Genomic DNA, 19268 nt, shown 5'->3' on the forward strand with positions numbered 1-19268 from the left:
ACTTAATTGATTAAATTAAATAATAATTTTATATATTATTTAATTTTATTATTTTAAAGTTATAACTACTTTATATTTTTATATATTTGAAAAGTATAAAGTAAGTCAAATTTATAATAAATATTTTAAAAAGTAAAAATTTAAATTTAAATATATAAATATATGAAAATTTTTATTTAATTTATAAAAAAATTTAAAAAATTTTCTTTTTCATTATAAAAATAAATATTAAAAATTTTTTTTATTAAAATTATAATTAATTTTTGATTTAATATAACTTTTAACTTTTTATTTATATACTTATTTTAAAAGTTTAAAATAATTTATATTTATAAACTATAGAAGATAATATGAATAAATTAATATATATATATATATATATATATAATTTTATAATATAATATTTATTAATTTTATAATCTTTTATAAAGAAATTAAAATAAATTATATTTAATTTATTAATAACTTAGTTATTTTTATTAATTTTAATTATTTAATTAATTAATTATAAAATTTAATAATTTATAATCTTTAATTATAATTATAATAAATAATATTAAATTAATTAAGTTAATTTTCTTAATATAATTATTTACTTTTTATTTTTAATTATAAAAGTACTAGTTTATTATATTTTTTAGATTTTAGTTATTATTTTAACTATTGATATAATTTTTATTTAAAAGTTAATTTTATTAAAGTTATAAATATTTATATTTATAATATTATATCTATATATTATATATTATACTTATTAAAACCACTTTTATATAATTTTAAAATCTTTATATAAAGCTTATTTATAATTATATTTATATAAAAATTTAATTTATAATTTCTTATAATATATAATAAATAATTAAATTAATTTTTTTATTATAAATTTAACTTAAATAAAAACTAGTAAATATATTATAATATATATATTTTTAATTTAAAATAATTAATTTTTTTATTTATAAATTAAAATAAATAAAAATATTAAATAATTTAATAGTAATATATTTAAATAAAATATATTTAATTTTATATTAATAATTAATAAAAATTTAAATTAAAAATTTAAAAAATATATTAAAAACTTTAATTTAAAATAAAAAACTATCTATTTAATAACTTTATTACTTAATAAATAATTATATTAAACTATTTATCTTATTATAATAAATATTATAAAAAGTTAACTTTATTAAATTATATATATTTTTTAATAAAATAATTTTTTTTTATTTTTTATTAGTTTAAATTATTTAATTATGATTTTTAAATTTTTATATAAACTTTTTAATATATATATATAAATATTTAATTTTTAAATAAATTTTCAAATTTATTATTTTTTAATTATAAATATTAACTTGATTTTATATATATTTTTAATAGTTTAATGATCATATCTCATATACTTTCAGAAGAATAAATCTCTCTTATTTATGAATATTATTCATTAAACTAGAAATTTTTTTTAATAAAGATTGGCTTTTGAAAATTTATTTAAGAATTTTTATATAAGAATTGATCAAATAGTTAATTGACAAAAATAGAATAAGAAAAACTTTAGATCTTTGCAGCAGCTCAGAGGCTTTTGATTTGTCTGGTTTTATATGCTCTGATAGCTAGAAGAAGTCTCCTTTCTTGATTTAAGCTTGGCTCTCCATGGTTGTTGAGAAATTCATACTTGAATGTAAGTAGGTAATTTGCTGAGTGATCAACTTGATTGCTTACCACAGTGGATTTCAATTTACCCTTCCCAATGCTCATGGTTCTGGCCAATCCTGTTGAAACCAGCAATTCCTCGGGAAGTTGCGGAAATTCTCCACCTATAGGTAAACGTCCCATATGCCTGGGAACCTAGGTAATACCCATCCATCCCTTAAAGTATTTTTGCACCAACGATAAAATCATGTCTACAACGCGGGAATCGCGTGTGCCTTGCCAGAAGTGCTAGTTCCCAGTTCCAGTGACATCATTATCCGCCAATGATAAACGATGCACGGGATATGATATTCCAAGGATGTTTCATGGACGAATCCAAAATGAGCTATAAACAGAATGGAAATCATCACTGTTTGAATGATATACCAATTTCCTTCTGTAAAATAAATAAATTTTTTTTAAAAGGGAAGGGGAATGAAGAAGAAAAAGAAAAGGAATTTGATTTGGAAGAATGAATTTATCAGAAACGGAGTCCTTATCCCATTCCTTTAATACCTGGTCCTTGTTTCACCCTTAGGTCCCTCCGGATACCTCCCTATACCATCAAAGAGAGGATCTTCCATTTTCAATCCTTAGTAGCTCATTAAAAGGACACACAAAAACTCCCGCTCACTGTCCCATCAAAACATCTCTCACCCGCTCTCACCCAATCCCCCTAGGAGGACTCCTCAGCAGCCTTCCGCGCCTTGGCACCTCTAGGCTTCTTCTCCGGAACCTCTTTCTTCGGGCGTTGCGACATTCGAATGGCGCTGGCACGCCCGACGGCCTCTGCGCGGAGATCAGCGCGATATCCGCTCTTGGCAGCGGTGTTGGCGATGCCCTTGTAGATCCTATAGCACAATTTCCGCATCAGCCAGGTTCATTCCATTCCTCTTCACAAAAAGAAAGACGCATAAAGTCCTCCCAGCGCCGAACTTCGTAGTTGCGTTTCCAATTCCCTTTTCTTTTCCTTCTTTCCATCTTCGAAAATATCAAGATTCAAGCTTACTTTCTGTTGGTAGCGGTGGAGCTGTAGGTATTAGTGGTGGTACTGGAGGCGGGCTTGTGGATGGTAGCGGGTTTTTTGGTGGTGACGGCGATGGTTCCCTCCTCAGTGGGTTGGATTCCAATGGCCTATAAGGTTTATCTCATAAATCAATTCCAATCCAATCAATGCCTTTTGCATAACCCATGATGACCCCGATTGTATTTCTTTATTTTCACTTTTCTCCTAACTTTGTCCAGAATATCCCGTACCTTGCAGTTCACGAATCCGGCATACTAAAGTGTATAGGTACCCACGTCAGTTTCTTCCCCAGGAATAAGAATAAACTTGCATTGTGCAAGATAAATAAAATAGCACACCTTTCGCGAGTGCTTGTTGACTAAGTTAAGTGGGTCGCGGGAGAATTGAGCGCCAGCACACTTCACCAGGAACGAGTTCTGGGAGCCTGTTATCAACCCAGTCCATCAGTTAGCGATGATACAGCTGGCGTCTAGCTGGCTTTCCCAACGGCGGAGAATTCAAACAAAATGACGTACGGGTAATTTCCCAAACGAGGTCGTCCGACACATTAGATTTGCCTACGTAGGACATGGTGGGCTGTGGAGTGAGTCGAGTCGAGTCGGAATATATGACAGAGAGATTGGAGAGAGTCTGGGGGACTTGACTTGGTAGACTTGATATATTCGACTGCCTTTTTGCTGTCAGAGACTCCTCACTGCGGGCAGTATATTATGAGTTTGTTGTGTAGCACTTTTGTCGGTGCTGGCTGCCAATAACGCACCTTGCCCCTTTCGGCTCGCTAACATCTCCCGTTTGGGTCTAGACCCGTAGGGGTGGATGGAGCTACTGTAGTTCCGGGACTGCGGTCACATGATGTATAGCTGAGTCAGCAGTATACATGATCGCATTCTTGAGTTAGGCTGAGAAAGAGAGAGAAACATCGGACGACCCTTGGAAGTCGACAAGAGGAGGTTATTATACATAGACAACAACAGCAACAATATGCTCTCTGATACACTCTGAACAAAGGGCCACCAGCAGCCAGACAACAGACAACACCCACACAGGTAACTTCCCGCCAGAGCATGTGCATCCTGCGGCATCCGGCACACAACAGCCCCATATGAGCTCGTGATAGCCTCACTCTACTCTATGTAGCCATTCTTTTATTATTCTTATGTCATACAGCGTTCCCTTCTACCTACAACGAGTGCGAATTTTTCCTATTACATCATCCATCAACAACATATCCGCTCCGTTTGCGCTTAAAACCTCTCAACCCACCCTTACCTATACCCGCTGCATCCGACACAACCACAGACAATCCACATGATGTCTTATCTCCTATACTCCCTCACCTTCCTCTTCCTCATCACAGGCACAGGTAAAATGCCTCCCCTCCCCGGCTCTTCCAAACCACCATCCACTAACAATCCCATCATAGCCCTCTACCTAACCCGCACCCACTGGCTCCCCCACCTCCCGCTACCCAACTACCTCTACTCCCGCCTCCCCACAAGTTTTACTGGCGACATCGAAGCCGGCCTCACCTCCTCCGATTTCGATCTATCTGCCAACGTTGACGAAGGTGATTCGCGCGGCGGCCTCGACGCAGCGGGCAAACGGGAGGTGTTGAAGATCATGAAGCAAAGACGGGTGGATTTCAATGAGGCGAGGAGATTGTATATGCAGCAGAGATTTGTAAAGAATAATATTGGGCCCGATGGGAGGCCGAGGGATCCGAAGTTTGTGTCTTTTTCGTGAGGAAGGAGGTTACTGGTGGAGGATGATGGTATGTGAACATTGGCATTGGCATTGGTATTGGTATTGGTATTGGTTTGACTTTTGACACTGGGCATGACGACTTGGCATGTATTTCTCTTTTCTTTTCTTTTTCATACGTATATATACATCTCTGTTTTCAGCGTATGGATGACCGTTTCAATTTCCCCTCTCCCGTTCTCGCCTATATACCTATAATACACATCCTCTAACCGTCACTTATTTCACTCATGCTTTCCTTAACAACACTCTGTTCCCTTCAACCGTTTTGTTTCCCTTCCCCACTATTTCTCGTCATGGAAGCGATTGGTATTTCCTGTCGTCATGTTATGTGTGTTCAATCTAGCTCCCCTTCCGCTATGTTTCCCAATCTGATCAAGGAATGCTGTCTCACTTTTCTCTCTTAACTGTCGTATGTATAAAGCTTGTGTTTCCTCGCCCGGGTAGCTGGGCATCTTGCAATAGTGACACCAATATCATTCAAAATATCGCCTATCATCGCTCCTCCCCTATTTCGGCTTGTGTAGTAGATAGCGGCGAGATATGGTCCGCCCTCCCGTCTCCTAACACACCTGACCAGCCAATCGCTAAAGAACCCCACTCCGCCGCACATGCTCCTCGAAATTCTGAGTAGGATATCCTAGGTATTCCTCTATGTTCCGTACAGAGTGCCCTTCTCCAGTTCCATATTATCACATAACTATACATAACCAACCACCCGATCAGCGCCCCCTCCCATACCCCAACGGCTGAAAACCGGGTGGAAGCGGAGGCGGCACAGTACCTGGCGGAGCACCCGCAGCAGGCGGTGGCGCAAACCCGGCTGGCGGCGGTTGCCCAAAACGAGGTGGTGGTACAAACCCTGCCGGTGGTGGCCCGCCATAACCCGCTTGGGAAGGAGGTGGACGGGCGGGGAGGCCTGGGGGTGGAGCAGAGAGGGGTTGAGGCGGGTGATGGGCGTGCGGGGGTGGCGGTCGGTGGTGTTGGTGTTGATGCTGCTGTGGGGGCTGGACGTGTGGGTGCTGGTGCTGATGCTGATGTGGGTATTGATGCGGGTGTTGGGTCGGCGGGATGTGTTGATTATGCTGATAGGGACCGCCACCGTTGACGATGGGGATTCCCCGTCCGCCGCCAAAGTCTGGTGGGCCTCCTGCTGCGGCTGCGGTGGAGGCAGGGTTCATACCCCGGCCCGCCGGGACGTCGCCGTCGACTGCTGGAGACTGTGCATGTGTCCCTTGTCCGCTGCCCACAAGTTGAGGGGGGAGAGGTTGCGCTTGGGGTTGGACGTTGTGTTTTCTTGCCTGCGCGGCAAGCATGCGTTCGGCCTGGTCGCCGTGTCGTTCTCCCTTGCCGTCTTTCTTGTAGGCGTATTGGACGGAGACTTCCTTGTTCATGAGGTACTGGCCGTTCATGTTTGCTATGGCATCGTCCGATGCTTCGAAGTTGGAGAAGGAGACGAAGCCGTAGCCCTTTGAGAGGTTTGCGTCGTCTCGTGCGATCTGCGATGTTGATTCCAGAATTAGTTATCTCGGTCAAAAGTTGAAATAGGAAAGACAAAAAAATGATATTGATACCTTTGGAGCAGATATGAGACTCCCAAACCGGCTGAACGTATCGTAGAGGATCTGCTCCGTAACCATGGGGTCAAGGTTCCCGATGAACAGCTCAGCGCCAACCTCGACAGTCTTCTGCTTGTCCGCGGATGCCTTGTTAACACGGATGGGCTTCCCGTACAGGCGGACCTGGTTCATGATGCGGGCAGCATATTCAGCATCTTCCTCACTAATGAACTCGACAAAACCGTAACCCTGGTGTGTCTGGGTGACGCGGTCCTTGGGCAGGTGGACATTGACTATGCGACCAGCTTGCAACATCAGCTCCCAGACCAGGCTGTCTGTGACGCGCTCGTCTAGATTACCGATATACACGGTCGCCTCCTTATCTTGCTCCCTGTGAGAATAACAATGTGTCAGCTCCTTGCTGCTAAAGAATGCGATCTATGCTTGTTTGTGAAATCGGAGGACATACCAATGCCGGACTCCAGCCATGGTCAGCAGATACGACCTCAGAGATCCGTGATTCTGTTCCTAGGGGAATTCAGTCGGACGAAAACAGTTGGATGTAGATCTCAATGAGGCAAACGGTAAAACTGTGAGTACTCGTATACAATAGTTGCTTAGTTGTCGAGTCGTGTGGGTAATTCGGGTTGCATACTTAAATGGGTAACTAATATATTTCTTCTGTCGTTGCATTCTGTCTCGCTCTCGGCAAAACCCTTGTTCCGCTCCAGCACCCTCTGAAGCTCTTTTCTTTTCCAGCAACGAAACAACTATTTAATTTAACCATTGAATATATTTGTATACAGCAGCCACAACCAACAGGTCAACGTCTATTCTACACATCTGAGCCATCTTATCTGATATACAATCCCACTACTCTAGACAAAATGGTCCAGTTCTCCGAAGAGACCAAGGTAAACCACCCCATTCCCGCCTCCTTCAGACTACAGAAGACCTGGGAACTAACCCTCAAATCTCTCTCTATAGGAACGCATTTCCAAGGTCATTGGTGTCACTAGAGTGGCTATCCACTAGTGAGTTGATTTCGTCCGGAAGGTCTTACTATACACCTACTGACCATACCCGTCATCCTGTTGCAGCGGATATTTACCGTTGATCATCTACCTCGGTGAGGATACCCCACCATCTCCCTCAATTATCTATCCTCTTCTCTTGCCTGCAGCCCTGAACATTCAACTAACATGATATCAGGGTATACATATACCGAGCCGCGCCCACAACTCTTCAAGTACTTACATTCTTCCATCCTCCATACCTAGTGTATGAGAAGCGTCACTGACTAGGAACCGCATCGCATCCAGACTCTTCTCTCCCCTCGCATAAGTTCAGCCAAATTGATATATGAAAATGACATGGAACTCTGGGTTGTTAGAGGGGAAAGAACTGGCGTTCAGCGTTTGTCGCACAAAAGCAGCAATTAAACCCCAGGAAGTCTTTTCATATCGGTATGAGAATAAGAACGAGCAAGCATAACGCAAGCATAACGCAAGCAGGGGACGGGTTCTGGGTGCTGGGCACCAGGGATTCCTCGATTTGTTTCTCTAACGTTGGAAGCTTGTACTGTATATTAGATCTCTCTCTTTTGCTATATTACTTTGTTATGCTATTTTACTGTTTATGGAGAAATCAAAAGGTACAGAAGGTATCATTTACCGGTTTCAGTTAACCAGCAATTGATTGATTTTTTTTTTTTAATTAAAAAAAATTCCTGACTTGACGAGGATGAAAAGAGTTATACATGTATATTAACATTTATCAGCTGCTTTCGATACTAGTAAGACTGTATAGCAGTTGTAGAGCATCGTCGCTATCATAGCTCTGTCGTTCTTGCTGCTGGTTTGTGCTGTCCTGGAAAAATATTAAGCATCACGAGCATCAAAATTTATGATTCAGAAAATCTTTCCGAATATTTACCACTTCATCACTTCATCCTCAAAATTTCCGCTGCCACAACCACCACATCTGCCCAAATAAATAAACAGGCCACTTCGCCTCCCTTCCTCGAGTCGAAGTGTCCTCCAAGGGACCCTCCTCAATAGAGTCCATGAGTGTTAACCATGGTCTCTCTCCATCCGCTGTCGAGACAATAGCCGGCTTCACAGCCGGCATTGTTTCAACCCTCGTCCTCCACCCGCTCGATGTGATCAAGACGAGACTCCAAGGTACTGTTATATTATATCATTTTGCCCTTAGATGTTCCAAGTAAAAACTAAATTCACCTACCTCTTGTCTAGTGGACCGATTCTCCTCGTCGCGCATCGGAAGTTCCATGCGCATTGCCCGCAACATCGCACGCAATGAGGGCGGCTTCGTCGCGGGCTTCTGCCGGGGCCTCACCCCGAACCTGGTTGGAAACTCTGTGAGCTGGGGCTTGTATTTCCTCTGCTATGACAACATTAAAAATTCGTTGCGTGTGCTCCACGGGGAAGGGGGGGAGGGGTTGAGTTTATTGGATTACTTTACTGCGTCTGCTACTGCTGGTATGATTTATCTCATCCGTTTTTACATTCGCTGTATGTATATATGTACATAATAACAGCGCACTCCACTTTAGGCGTGTTAACAGCCCTCGTTACCAATCCCATCTGGGTCATAAAAACCCGCATGCTTTCCACTGGCTCCAATGCCCCTGGCGCGTACCCCTCTCTGGCCGCAGGCTTGCGTGCCATCTACCGCTCAGAAGGGATCAGGGGCTTCTACCGTGGCATTGTCCCCGCCTTATTTAGCGTGAGCCACGGTGCGCTGCAGTTCATGGCCTACGAACAGCTAAAACAATACCGCGCCGGCACCACCACCACCGCACGGCTATCCCCTGCTGGATCATCATCATCATCATCAAGGAACGAGCCTAAATTAAGCAACGTCGACTATCTCCTCACTTCCAGCGCGTCCAAGGTATTTGCGGGCTGCGTCACGTATCCGTACCAGGTGCTTAAAGCGCGGCTGCAGACCTATGATACTGTGGGAGCTTATAAGGGCGTTACGGATGCTATTAGGCAGATTTGGCTGCAAGAAGGGGTTTGGGGGTTTTATAAAGGACTGGGGCCGAATTTGTTGCGTGTGTTGCCGAGTACGTGGGTGACTTTTCTGGTTTATGAGAATGTGAGGGCTTATTTTGCCCAGGGCGGAGAGCGATAAGGGGGTAGGGGGAAGAATTGAAATGGAACCAAATGGTGAATCAACAAATATCAGACACTGCATTCCATCCTCCTGCAACTATTTCTCACATACCTCGGAGTACTGGAAACACTCCACAAATATGTGAATCTTTGGGAACAAGTAATGCACCCTGTGTTAAGAATACGCAAGTGACTGCAAAATTTTGAATGCTGGTTGTCGGCCGCTGATTTACAATATTTCTCGTATCTCTTCTTCTCTTCATTGCTTATGCTTCTGTGGTTTGCCATCAAACAATCTGTCTCTTCTAATCTGAAATTGGCTTCCTGTATATTGAACTGCCCACAACACACAAAGCAACTGTTCACAGCATACTCCATTACAAGCCTTTTTGATTTTAATGAAAAATAGATATGCGTTTTTAATTTGCTGTGTGGCGTTTCGAAATGGATTATATCTGCCTGCCGTCTTTTGACAGCTTTCAACCACATGAACTGGCTTCCTCTATTTAATGCGTATTGATTGGCTAATCTTCCTCAAGAATCCTCCTTGCATAAACACCAAAACCCTCTCCCTGTTCAATTGTCACTGATATCTAAATAAAAAATGTTGCTACCTGCCATTTGAGCCACTTGTGATGCCCTTATTCAATTCAGTTTTATGTCTATTGCTCTTGACCCCCCGAGGCCGATGAGTGGCGATAACGTAAGATATACATACACACCTTACCCTCACACTCTCGCTCCTTGGTTGATACACGGATACATTGACAGGATTGACACCAGGGGAAAATATTTCAATTGTGGCTTGCCATGCATGCATGTACGTCGGTAGGATCCGGAAAAGAAGAAAAAGAGAAGGAGAATAAAGAGCATGAAAGAAGCAACAAGATGTGTTGTTCTTGTGACTTTGATGAAACGGCCCTTTTGTTGTTTTTCATTTTCCATTCTTCATGCAGCTCCGAACATGAATTCGTACATGAGGATTGTCAAGGGGTATCAGAGGGGTGGGTTAACTGCAGGTTACTGTAACCCCAACCCCCAAATAACTCGGACATTTGGGTGGCTCAGTGACTCAGTCACTTGTGTCTCCCAGATATTACATCCCCTCTCCTCTTCCTCTTTTTTATTATTCATTTATTTATTTATTTTTAAGAAATAAAAAAAAAAAACCTACAAACCTCCAATCCGACAGCTTCTGGATTTTTGTTATGCCGTTGGCCTTGTCATGTACCCCACTGGCCGTGGTTAATTCTTTTTACATGCAACCCAACAGACCAGCCAGACGGAACGATAAAAACACGAGAAAGCAATCAAGGCCTCCGCTTGTGCGATGCAGATAAAGTTGCAATCTGGTCATTGCTTACTACGCAATTTATGCAGACAACAATTTGCGAGGCGTCGCGATCGAATGGGCAAACAAAACAGCCTTGCCTTCGGAAGTGTGCGGGACTACCCGTATCCACTCATCCTGCTAATGCCGTGTAGCGCAGGATGTGTGAAACAGGGCAGTTATGTGCTGAGGAGCTGCAACTTGCAACTCCCTCTGTATGGAGATGGGGTGTTGCACTGGAAGCACTGGCTGCACGGTTGATGTGTCTGGAATATGGATGGTTCAATAACGGATTGAATGGTTTGGACAGTTGGAAATCCCCAGTTATGGATCAGGTATTTGCTGAGAAGTGAGTGCTTTGTTGTCCGACCCCATCTTTAGTAGAAGTAATTAGAGGGGCAACGCCGCAAACCCCTGCTGTTCCCTTATTTCGGGGTTCCTTGGGCCCGCTCAGTGGTTGATCGACCTGACTTGAGGAATTCCCCTTGATTACCAAACGTAATCTGTGGTACGCTGCATGTCCCACGTCATCTATTTCATCATCAGACATCAGAGGTGATTCAGAACCTTTTGCATTGCATGTAGAGAGTACAAGCACATACATACATACATTTATACATACATAATTTATACGAAGTTCGAGCATTGTTGTAACTTAACTGTTGAACTGACTGGACTCCATCCACCTTCAGCTTTTCATTCCAGTAATTTGAATCTCAAGATCCATTCCTCCTCCCTGATGGTCCTCTTAATTAGTTTATACACGAACAACCACCACCAATAACATATACGTATGCAATTCATGATATTTTGTGTTTTCGTGTTGAAAAGGATAAGGTTAATGAAACGGGCTAACCACGATCTCATGCTGCAGCCGTGCAAGCAACCCTCCGTTACACCAGAAACCACAGACTTCGAGAAAAAAACAAAATATGGTTTCTCCTCCAGGGTCGATTACGATGAACTGTTTCATCGACAGAGCGTAATTAACTCATAACTCTCCCACCTTACGCCGGTAAATGATTTTTAGAGGAAGGGAATAGGTTTTGTCGCCCAGACCTGGTTGCAGTGCCGGATGTCGCATGACCCAGGAACAAGACGAAGCCCATGAAAATACATCTAAAGAAATGCCCAACCTGACAAAAAGCGTCGTTTAAGTTAGTTTACTAAATACAAGCGGAGACCAAAAATGAAACTATCATAAGATCGCAGCTCTGCCAGCAGCGTCTGAACGCTTTGACAATCCACGCCGTCGATCGTAGCCGCCAACCAAGGCAAGACAGGGAGCTGTTTTAACTATTATGAGTTAGCAATTCGGTCAAACGCTTGATCCATCCATGCGGAGCTACGCAGACAGTGTCATCATCCTATCACAAGGTCAACAATGCAAGAAAATAAAGCTCCACCGGAATCAACAACAACAACAACAGAAAAAATATAAAATAAAAATAAAATATAAAATAAAATAAAATAAAAAATAAAAACTCTCTCCTCTGGATTCCACGTCTTGCCCCAGAAAGTTGGAACCAAAGACGCGATTGGACGAAAATTTAGCTTCGGGTCCAGCGAAAACACTTCGTCTCTACAAATCCACTCCTGAGCCCTTAAGTGATGAGACAAACGATCGTTGCCTGGAAATGAACGTTGCAATACGATTCCAAATTTCCAATGCAATGGGAAGCATTCTAGCTTCGAGGCAACAGATGAAAACCGAGGATCCATGCTTGCAGTTAGCTGTCTAGTTCAGTGGACTACTGCTGAAACGCAACACTCGATCTGAGCGGGAGAGAAGATATAAAACCCCATTAAATATTATTCCCGGTGGTTAAGTTGCAGCAAGGGCATGATTTGTCTCAGAGACTTTTTATTTATTATTTTTATTTTTATTTTTCTATTTTTATTTTTATTTCTATTTATTTATTTATTTATTTATTTTTTTCGTGAGCTGGAGTCTGCAGCTTGCAGCTTTGGGGCAGGTCTTATGAAACTAAGGCAGCTAAACGTTACCTTCCTGTGGGCATGGATGATGCATGCATGCATGCATGGATAGAGATTCTTATTATTACTTCAAGGCACCTGGATGTAATTTCAGGGCCGTCTGCTCTGTGGTATTTTGATATCGGCAACGGGTAGTTTTCTCCATCCATGGACGCATGCTCTGAAGTTACGGAGCCCAACAACAGTATATCTAGCATTACCGTATGGGTAGCTGGCGAGATTATATTTCCACGATCTACGATGCTAGATCCAAATTCCACGCACCAGTTTTCTAACGCAAGCAGATGCCAACGGCGAAAAAGTATAAGAGACTTTTTCCCCCCCGCTTCCAATCTTGGAAAATGCTGGGGAGATTCATTTGGGTTAGATTGAGTGCGCCGCCCAAGGGAGGGAGAAAGTAACGATGTGCACGGTTGCAGCTCGACTTAGGTAACTAACTCTGCCTGACCAGATGCATGAGAGATTTATTTGACTCTGCCTTGGGATTTTCATCAGTTCATTCTGATCTCAATTTCAGCACATGGCCAGCGTCTGCCCGGATGCAATTGAATTATTTATTACTCCGCAGTACTCCGTCGTATTGTTATAATAATTATTATTATTTCCCATACCATAGAGGCACATACCAAGCTTCAAGGCAAAAAATCAATATCTCCAGCGCCCTTGGATGACCAGCTCTGTAGCCTGTAGCCTCTTGACCTTAGCTTGCATCACCAAATCTTCGAGGCCCTCAGCCCGACCAATAAAACACCGCAAATAGAAATTGACAATTAATCCAAGAATCATGTATCCGTACCCTTGCCCGGCATGACCTCACTCCCCAACACAACACAGTTTGCGCCCACCGAGCAGGTGGAATCCAACCAATTCCAATCCCAGGGCCAGAAAGGTGGAGAACGTAAATCTTTTGCCTTTTGTGATTGCTCCTTTTTTTCTCTTGTTTTGTCTGCAAACCACCAACGAACCCCCTCCTCAACTCTCGGTCATTGTTGGATCTTTCATTTTTATGTGTGCGACCTGGCGTTGAAGTTCGGATGCAGGTGCTTCGGCCTTCCGTGGGCCATCACATCACATCAACGGTGGGAAAGAAAAATAGGTCACATTCCAATGTTTAAAGAGCAGCATCGTGAGGACTAATTGAAAATGAGTAATTACCTATCTCAGGCGAACCAATCGATGGTAATTAAAGAAAAGAATGTCCGTTTATCGCAGTCACCTGAACCATCTTCGTACCTATTACTTCTTTCAACCCCCAACTCCAAGCACAGAATTTTGATCTGCGGATGATCTCACTATCTGATCTGTACCTGTTGATAAATAGATCCACACACCACTCACTCCCCTAATATTATTATTATCATCACTATCACTAGGCCGTTGATTGTTATTGTTTCTCTTTTTTCCCCTTTTCCCCTTTTGCCTTTTTTTTTTTCAATTCTCTGGGGTGCAATGTGCATTTTTCTCGTGCACGTGGTGTTGTTGGTTCAGCCTGAAGCTGACAATGAAACCAAGTGACGCCTTTTGTGTTTCCTATCCATGAGCAACTTCAGCATTTTATTTATACTTCCGGATTGTGGTGTCTCTTGTGCCATAGTTACAATTTAACAAAATTCCATCGTTTCTCTGCTCCTTTGTCCAACGACACATCTCTCCCCCCTCTTCTTTCCACTGCCATCAACACGCCCAACTACTATGTACTATCCCCGCCCATTCATTCAGCCTGACACAAAGAGGAGGAAAGCGAAAGGAACAAACACACCGATTAATTATTCGGGGTTGGTTACGCCACAACGGCACTATCACCATCATCAAGCTCCCGTCCTACACTTACCTGCTGCATAGAGATAGGCATTGGATGAAGGGAGAAAGGAGGGAGGAGGGGGGTGGGGTTGGAATATTTCAATAATACTGGGTTTCTGAGTTCTGAGTGTCACAGGGTTTCCAGCTACAGCCACAGCTGCAACTCGAGCTACACACATCTGCGACAGATATATGAATGACTTTTGCTGTTGGGTGGTCCCTTTTTTTACCTATTTTGACACCTCGTGAAAGATGATATGCACCCGTTTGATTGAGGCCATAATAATAATAATAATAATAATAATAATAATAATAATAATAATAATAATAATAATAATAATAATAATAATAATAATAATAATAATAATAATAATAATAATAATAATAATAATAATAATAATAATAATAATAATAATAATAATAATAATAATAATAATAATAATAATAATAATAATAATAATAATAATAATAATAATAATAATAATAATAATAATAATAATAATAATAATAATAATAATAATAATAATAATAATAATAATAATAATAATAATAATAGTTATTACTATTAGCGAAGCTTGCTCCTTTCAGCGTCCTGCATTGCTAGCTAGGTTCTTCATGACTAGCATGATGATGACAACAGCTGCGTATTAAATCCATTCATTTTGATATCAAATGTCATAAGTATCAAAAATATCTCATCATCAAAGGGCATCAGGGGGATCATTCACACTTGTCATCCCTCATTGCAAATACCATATAGCTACTAAGCCCCAAAAAACCCCTCATCGACGCCTGAAATCGAGATCCATTACATGCCTGGCAGTAAAATCTTTCCTTATCTCCCCTCCTTTCTTCAACAGTTGGTTGGTTGATCCTCAAATTATCCCAGCCCGTCATTCCCAAGCGGTGCAAGTCAGCAACGAAGCCTGAAGGGCGTGGTCACGGGGAGGGGGGGGGGGGCTGGGCTGTTGCCATCTATACAACTACAAGCCATTTTATCCCACCCCGCCCCCTGCCCCCATTCCACCCTTCCATCTTTCCTTGCTCTCTTCAGATCCATCTCTCATCCACAATGCAAAGCCAAGAAGGTATAGTGAAGTGGGAAACATGAGCAGGATACTAAGGCAGACGGTTTAAACTGAACAGGGGTTATGTTGGGGGTATCAAATTTCTGTATAATTTTTTTTGGGGGGGTTTATTTTCAACTGCTTTTCTTTTGGCTTCCATTCTCTCTCTCCTTCTCTCCGCCTCTCTCGCTTTCTCGGTGCCATGTCTCCCATCCCACACGAAACCTCCGGTCATGCTCATCTAGTATATTCACCCGCAGGAACAAATCTCTTTGATCTCTGTCTGCCACATCATGCCATCTCAATAAATAACAAAAGCATCATCAGGTATTCATCGATCTTTCTGATAAAACAAAAACGCATCACACATTCATATCCCTCTGAATAAAAAATCAACATGCATTTTCATACACAGTTGCAAATGGATGCAAGCGAACCAACCCCACCCTCCTCCCCCCACCCCAAAAACACAGTCTTCTCTCTTCCTGTCCTTTGCAAGCCATTTCTCAACAAAGTTCTTCCATAGACTGATGCCATCGAATCATTTGGCACGCGAGTCCGTCACGAAACATCCATGGATGGTACAATTCTTCTTCTCCTTTTCCATTTTTCTGGAATGGTCGAAATCGAAATCTCTTCTAGGGTTTTTTTTCTCGACACCGGGTAGTCGGGAAAAAATTCAGAAAAGACATATTCAGGAATTTTGGGGGTTTTGGTGGATGTCGAAGATAAAAATATAAAATTAAAATGGAAGAGAAGAAAAGGAAGAACACGAAAAACAAAGGAACGACGCAAGGGAATTTGGGGAAGGAAGAAAAAATATATTCAGAAACAGAAAAATAAAAAGACAAAAAAAGAAAATTGAACCACCCGATGATGCATCACATGAATTCGGATCTCCCGCTTGCTCGGTAGGCAAAGGCGAAAAATCATATATAAAAAAAGGGGGCCCGCGCACCACACCCCGCACCGTTGTAAAAGAACAGCGCTTTTTGTTCATCGAGGACGAAGGCGTGCTTTATTTCGTGTGACACATTAGTCTCAATTAGCTCATGCTCAATTCCTGACGTTCAATCAAGGTGAGCCATCATTTCATCTTTCGTAAGCGGCGTGAAGTTGTCAATGTCGAGGCCACGGGAGAGCAGGTCGGCACGGGCGTGCGGGGGAATCAACCTATGGTTCAGGGTTGGATTGATAGAGAGTTCTGTGTGTTTGTTAGAAATAAATACTGAAACAGATATATAGCTCAGCCTTACCATGGCGTGAGAAATCAAAGAGGTTGGGAAGTGGTCTGGGAGGGGAATTTGGGTGACGAGAATCCGGCAGACGCGTATTGGGATCCCGAAGCTCATCAAAGAAAGGATGGCACATGGCTTCAATGGCAGAAAGGCGTTGGGTGGGGGTATACTCGAGGAGGGCTGTGATGAGATCAATCGCGTCATGGGAAGCTTTGCGGAAGACCTGGTTTTTATTTTTTAAAAAAATATAATCAATTATCACTGTATCCACTCCCTGTTACTACCCAGTATTGTCGATTTCTTACCTTGTTGAACGGATGTGGCTTAATCTGCGGGAACTTGTGTTCCATGTAGTTTGGGTTCATGGTCCGAATCTGATCACGGGTCGGGGTCCCAAGCACTTTGATGATCTCTACTAATTGGTCAATGCCCGATTCGCCGGGGAAGAGGGGTTGACCCAGCATCAGTTCCGCCATGACACAGCCGGTTGACCACACGTCTGTAAAACTTTGTCAGAAGAAACAACATGGCACACGTAATTTGTTTTGATGAAAATTATAATAATAGTAATAACAACAATAATAAATGCTGTGTGCGCGAGCTTACCAATCTTGGTGGTGTAGTTGGTGGCACCAAAGATGAGTTCCGGCGAGCGATAATAGCGAGAGCATATGTATGACACGTTTGGCTCGTTCTCGACCAAGATCTTGGCGCTACCAAAATCGCAGAGTTTCAGAATTCCCGTGTTAGGATCCAGCAGGAGATTTTGGGGTTTGATGTCACGATGGCAGATACCCTGGGAATGGATGTATGCAAGGGAGCGGAACAGTTGGTAGGTGTAAAGTTTGACCTCCAACATGGGCATCGTAGTCTTCATCTTGCTGAAATATCGGGAGGCACGATATACGGTTTCAGGGACGTATTCAAGAACCAGGTTTAGGTAGACCTCGTCCTTCTAAAAGATCATGTGCAGGCGGCAATTTGTCAGACGGGGGATATTTGTAGAACATTTACGTTCGGTTACAATAGAGAGTTATGATAACCAATGGCATGACAAGGCATATGATAACCAGAGGATGAGGAAGGAGAGGGCCTAACAACTTACTCGATCTCCATTGGAGTAGTAGAAAGCCTTCAGCTCGACGATGTTTGGATGGCGTACGATGCGCATAATCTGCAACTCACGATTCTACAGAGAAAGTTAGGAAAGTTAATTTCCGTAGCATATATATGGAATGGAGATTATGAAGAAGTAACCTAAACAAACCTTGAACCGTTTATCCTGGAGCACTCTCTTGATAGCAGCATCTTCTCCAGAGGGGGAGATTTTGGTTTGGAAAACAACGCCGAAGGAGCCATTTCCCACGATTTTGCACTGGGTATACTGCATATCTCTAGTTTCCCCCGTCAACCCATCCTGCACCTTTTCGCGGACTACTTCTGTTGGGAGGGGAAAAAAGATGACCTATCAGCAGAGTGTACACAAATAGACACTAGAGAAGTAAGAAAAGATGTAAACCTACCCCCCATTCGTAAGCTGGAGAACACCCCGGGACGAGTTTGTGACATGGCTCGGTCTGGAATCCAGTGTCCGAGAGGATTTTTGTAGTTGGATATTCCGTTTGTTGCTCAGGCCTACCGACGAGAATCAGGCGGATAATGGCTGAGCAAGGAGTTTCGGGATCTGTGGAGAGAGGCGAATGGGGATCCGTGTTTGAGGCAGAAGGTGATCAACTCTGATTCAGCGAAGATGGAAGTTCTGTTTGCGGCTTGCGAAGGGTCAGAAGAACGAGTTCTGAAGAGCAGAAGATGTTGAAGAGGTTGGGAGGCTGAGAAGTTGATGGAGAGAGGGCGATGTTTTGAGGGCTGAGGGTCGAGGGAGAATCAGACAAGCTCTAAGGAGGGGTGCAGAGGAGTGCAGAGGATCGTAGGAGGAACAGGGAAAGCAACAGGTGAGAAGTGAGAAGTGAGAAGTGTTTTGTGTTGTGAGTGTGAGTGTGTGTGTGTGTGGGTGGGAGTGTGTGTGTGGGTAGATGTGTGTGTGTGTGTGGGTGGGTGGGTGGGTGTGTGTGTGTGTGTGTGTGTATGTGTGTATGTATGTGGGGTGGGTGTTTGTGTGTGTGTGACTGTGTGTGTGTGTGGTTATGGCACAACCAGCAACAGGGAGATGTGAGAGGTATGGTATGTATTGCTAGGAGTATTTATTATGGAAAGGAGATGAAATAATACCTAGGTAGAAGGAGGAGAACCATAGAGAGAATAGAGAGAGATGGTGTTGTTAAGGTAGGTTGTTAGGTTGTTAGGGAGAGGAATCGTCGAGGTTGACGTTGGGCCAGCAATGGCGGAGACACGGGAACCAGCCAGGGAGACAGGGAGACCAGGTGAGACCAGAGAGAAGCTGGAGGGAACAGCCACCACCAAACAACAAGCGGGCGGCTGGCTGACAGCAATGGCAATTGGGGTCGCAGCAGCAGCTGGGTCGCAACAGCAGTTGGGCAATAGGCACCGGGCAATGGGCACTGACTGGGCAGCGGTGGCAGTAAGGCGGACTAGGTGCAGCAATAGTTTAACTGGCAGGACAACGACAGCGGGAGGTAGCGGATAGGATAGGATAGGAGAACAACTCCAGGAGTTTGAACGGGAGTGGGTGTGT

General features: G+C 42.6%; 7 protein-coding genes across 7 annotated transcripts; 3 read left to right on the top strand and 4 right to left on the bottom strand.

Moving 5' to 3' along the window:
• Nucleotides 1-2371: 2371 nt before the first annotated feature.
• On the bottom strand, nucleotides 2372-3292 carry PADG_08715 (uncharacterized protein; the record flags this gene model as incomplete). The annotated part of the gene is made up of 5 exons (XM_010765715.1): nucleotides 2372-2546; nucleotides 2705-2829; nucleotides 2953-2976; nucleotides 3061-3146; nucleotides 3238-3292. The coding sequence occupies 5 exons, from the start codon at nucleotides 3290-3292 to the stop codon at nucleotides 2372-2374; spliced, it is 465 nt and encodes a 154-aa protein (XP_010764017.1).
• A 741-nt stretch (nucleotides 3293-4033) lies between these two features.
• Nucleotides 4034-4465, top strand: PADG_08716 (uncharacterized protein; the record flags this gene model as incomplete). Its single annotated transcript, XM_010765716.1, has 2 exons — nucleotides 4034-4085; nucleotides 4146-4465. The coding sequence occupies 2 exons, from the start codon at nucleotides 4034-4036 to the stop codon at nucleotides 4463-4465; spliced, it is 372 nt and encodes a 123-aa protein (XP_010764018.1).
• Nucleotides 4466-5205: 740 nt separating this feature from the next.
• On the bottom strand, nucleotides 5206-6531 carry PADG_08717 (U2 snRNP complex subunit HSH49; the record flags this gene model as incomplete). The annotated part of the gene is made up of 3 exons (XM_010765717.1): nucleotides 5206-5982; nucleotides 6058-6433; nucleotides 6512-6531. 3 exons carry the CDS (start codon nucleotides 6529-6531, stop codon nucleotides 5206-5208), a joined length of 1173 nt encoding a protein of 390 aa, XP_010764019.1.
• Nucleotides 6532-8107: 1576 nt separating this feature from the next.
• PADG_08718 (uncharacterized protein) lies at nucleotides 8108-9201 on the top strand (the record flags this gene model as incomplete). The annotated part of the gene is made up of 3 exons (XM_010765718.1): nucleotides 8108-8225; nucleotides 8298-8543; nucleotides 8618-9201. The coding sequence occupies 3 exons, from the start codon at nucleotides 8108-8110 to the stop codon at nucleotides 9199-9201; spliced, it is 948 nt and encodes a 315-aa protein (XP_010764020.1).
• A 1642-nt stretch (nucleotides 9202-10843) lies between these two features.
• On the bottom strand, nucleotides 10844-12234 carry PADG_08720 (uncharacterized protein; the record flags this gene model as incomplete). The annotated part of the gene is made up of 3 exons (XM_010765719.1): nucleotides 10844-11079; nucleotides 11135-11204; nucleotides 11998-12234. 3 exons carry the CDS (start codon nucleotides 12232-12234, stop codon nucleotides 10844-10846), a joined length of 543 nt encoding a protein of 180 aa, XP_010764021.1.
• A 4213-nt stretch (nucleotides 12235-16447) lies between these two features.
• On the bottom strand, nucleotides 16448-18184 carry PADG_08722 (CMGC/GSK protein kinase; the record flags this gene model as incomplete). The annotated part of the gene is made up of 7 exons (XM_010765720.1): nucleotides 16448-16581; nucleotides 16634-16838; nucleotides 16921-17114; nucleotides 17222-17570; nucleotides 17721-17804; nucleotides 17883-18055; nucleotides 18139-18184. The coding sequence occupies 7 exons, from the start codon at nucleotides 18182-18184 to the stop codon at nucleotides 16448-16450; spliced, it is 1185 nt and encodes a 394-aa protein (XP_010764022.1).
• A 769-nt stretch (nucleotides 18185-18953) lies between these two features.
• PADG_12529 (uncharacterized protein) lies at nucleotides 18954-19220 on the top strand (the record flags this gene model as incomplete). Its single annotated transcript, XM_010765721.1, has 1 exon — nucleotides 18954-19220. One exon carries the CDS (start codon nucleotides 18954-18956, stop codon nucleotides 19218-19220), a length of 267 nt encoding a protein of 88 aa, XP_010764023.1.
• Between the last annotated feature and the right edge of the window lie 48 nt (nucleotides 19221-19268).

This window comes from Paracoccidioides brasiliensis (genome assembly GCF_000150735.1).
Source record: "Paracoccidioides brasiliensis Pb18 unplaced genomic scaffold supercont2.37, whole genome shotgun sequence".
Classification (NCBI taxonomy): Eukaryota; Fungi; Ascomycota; class Eurotiomycetes; order Onygenales; family Ajellomycetaceae; genus Paracoccidioides; species Paracoccidioides brasiliensis.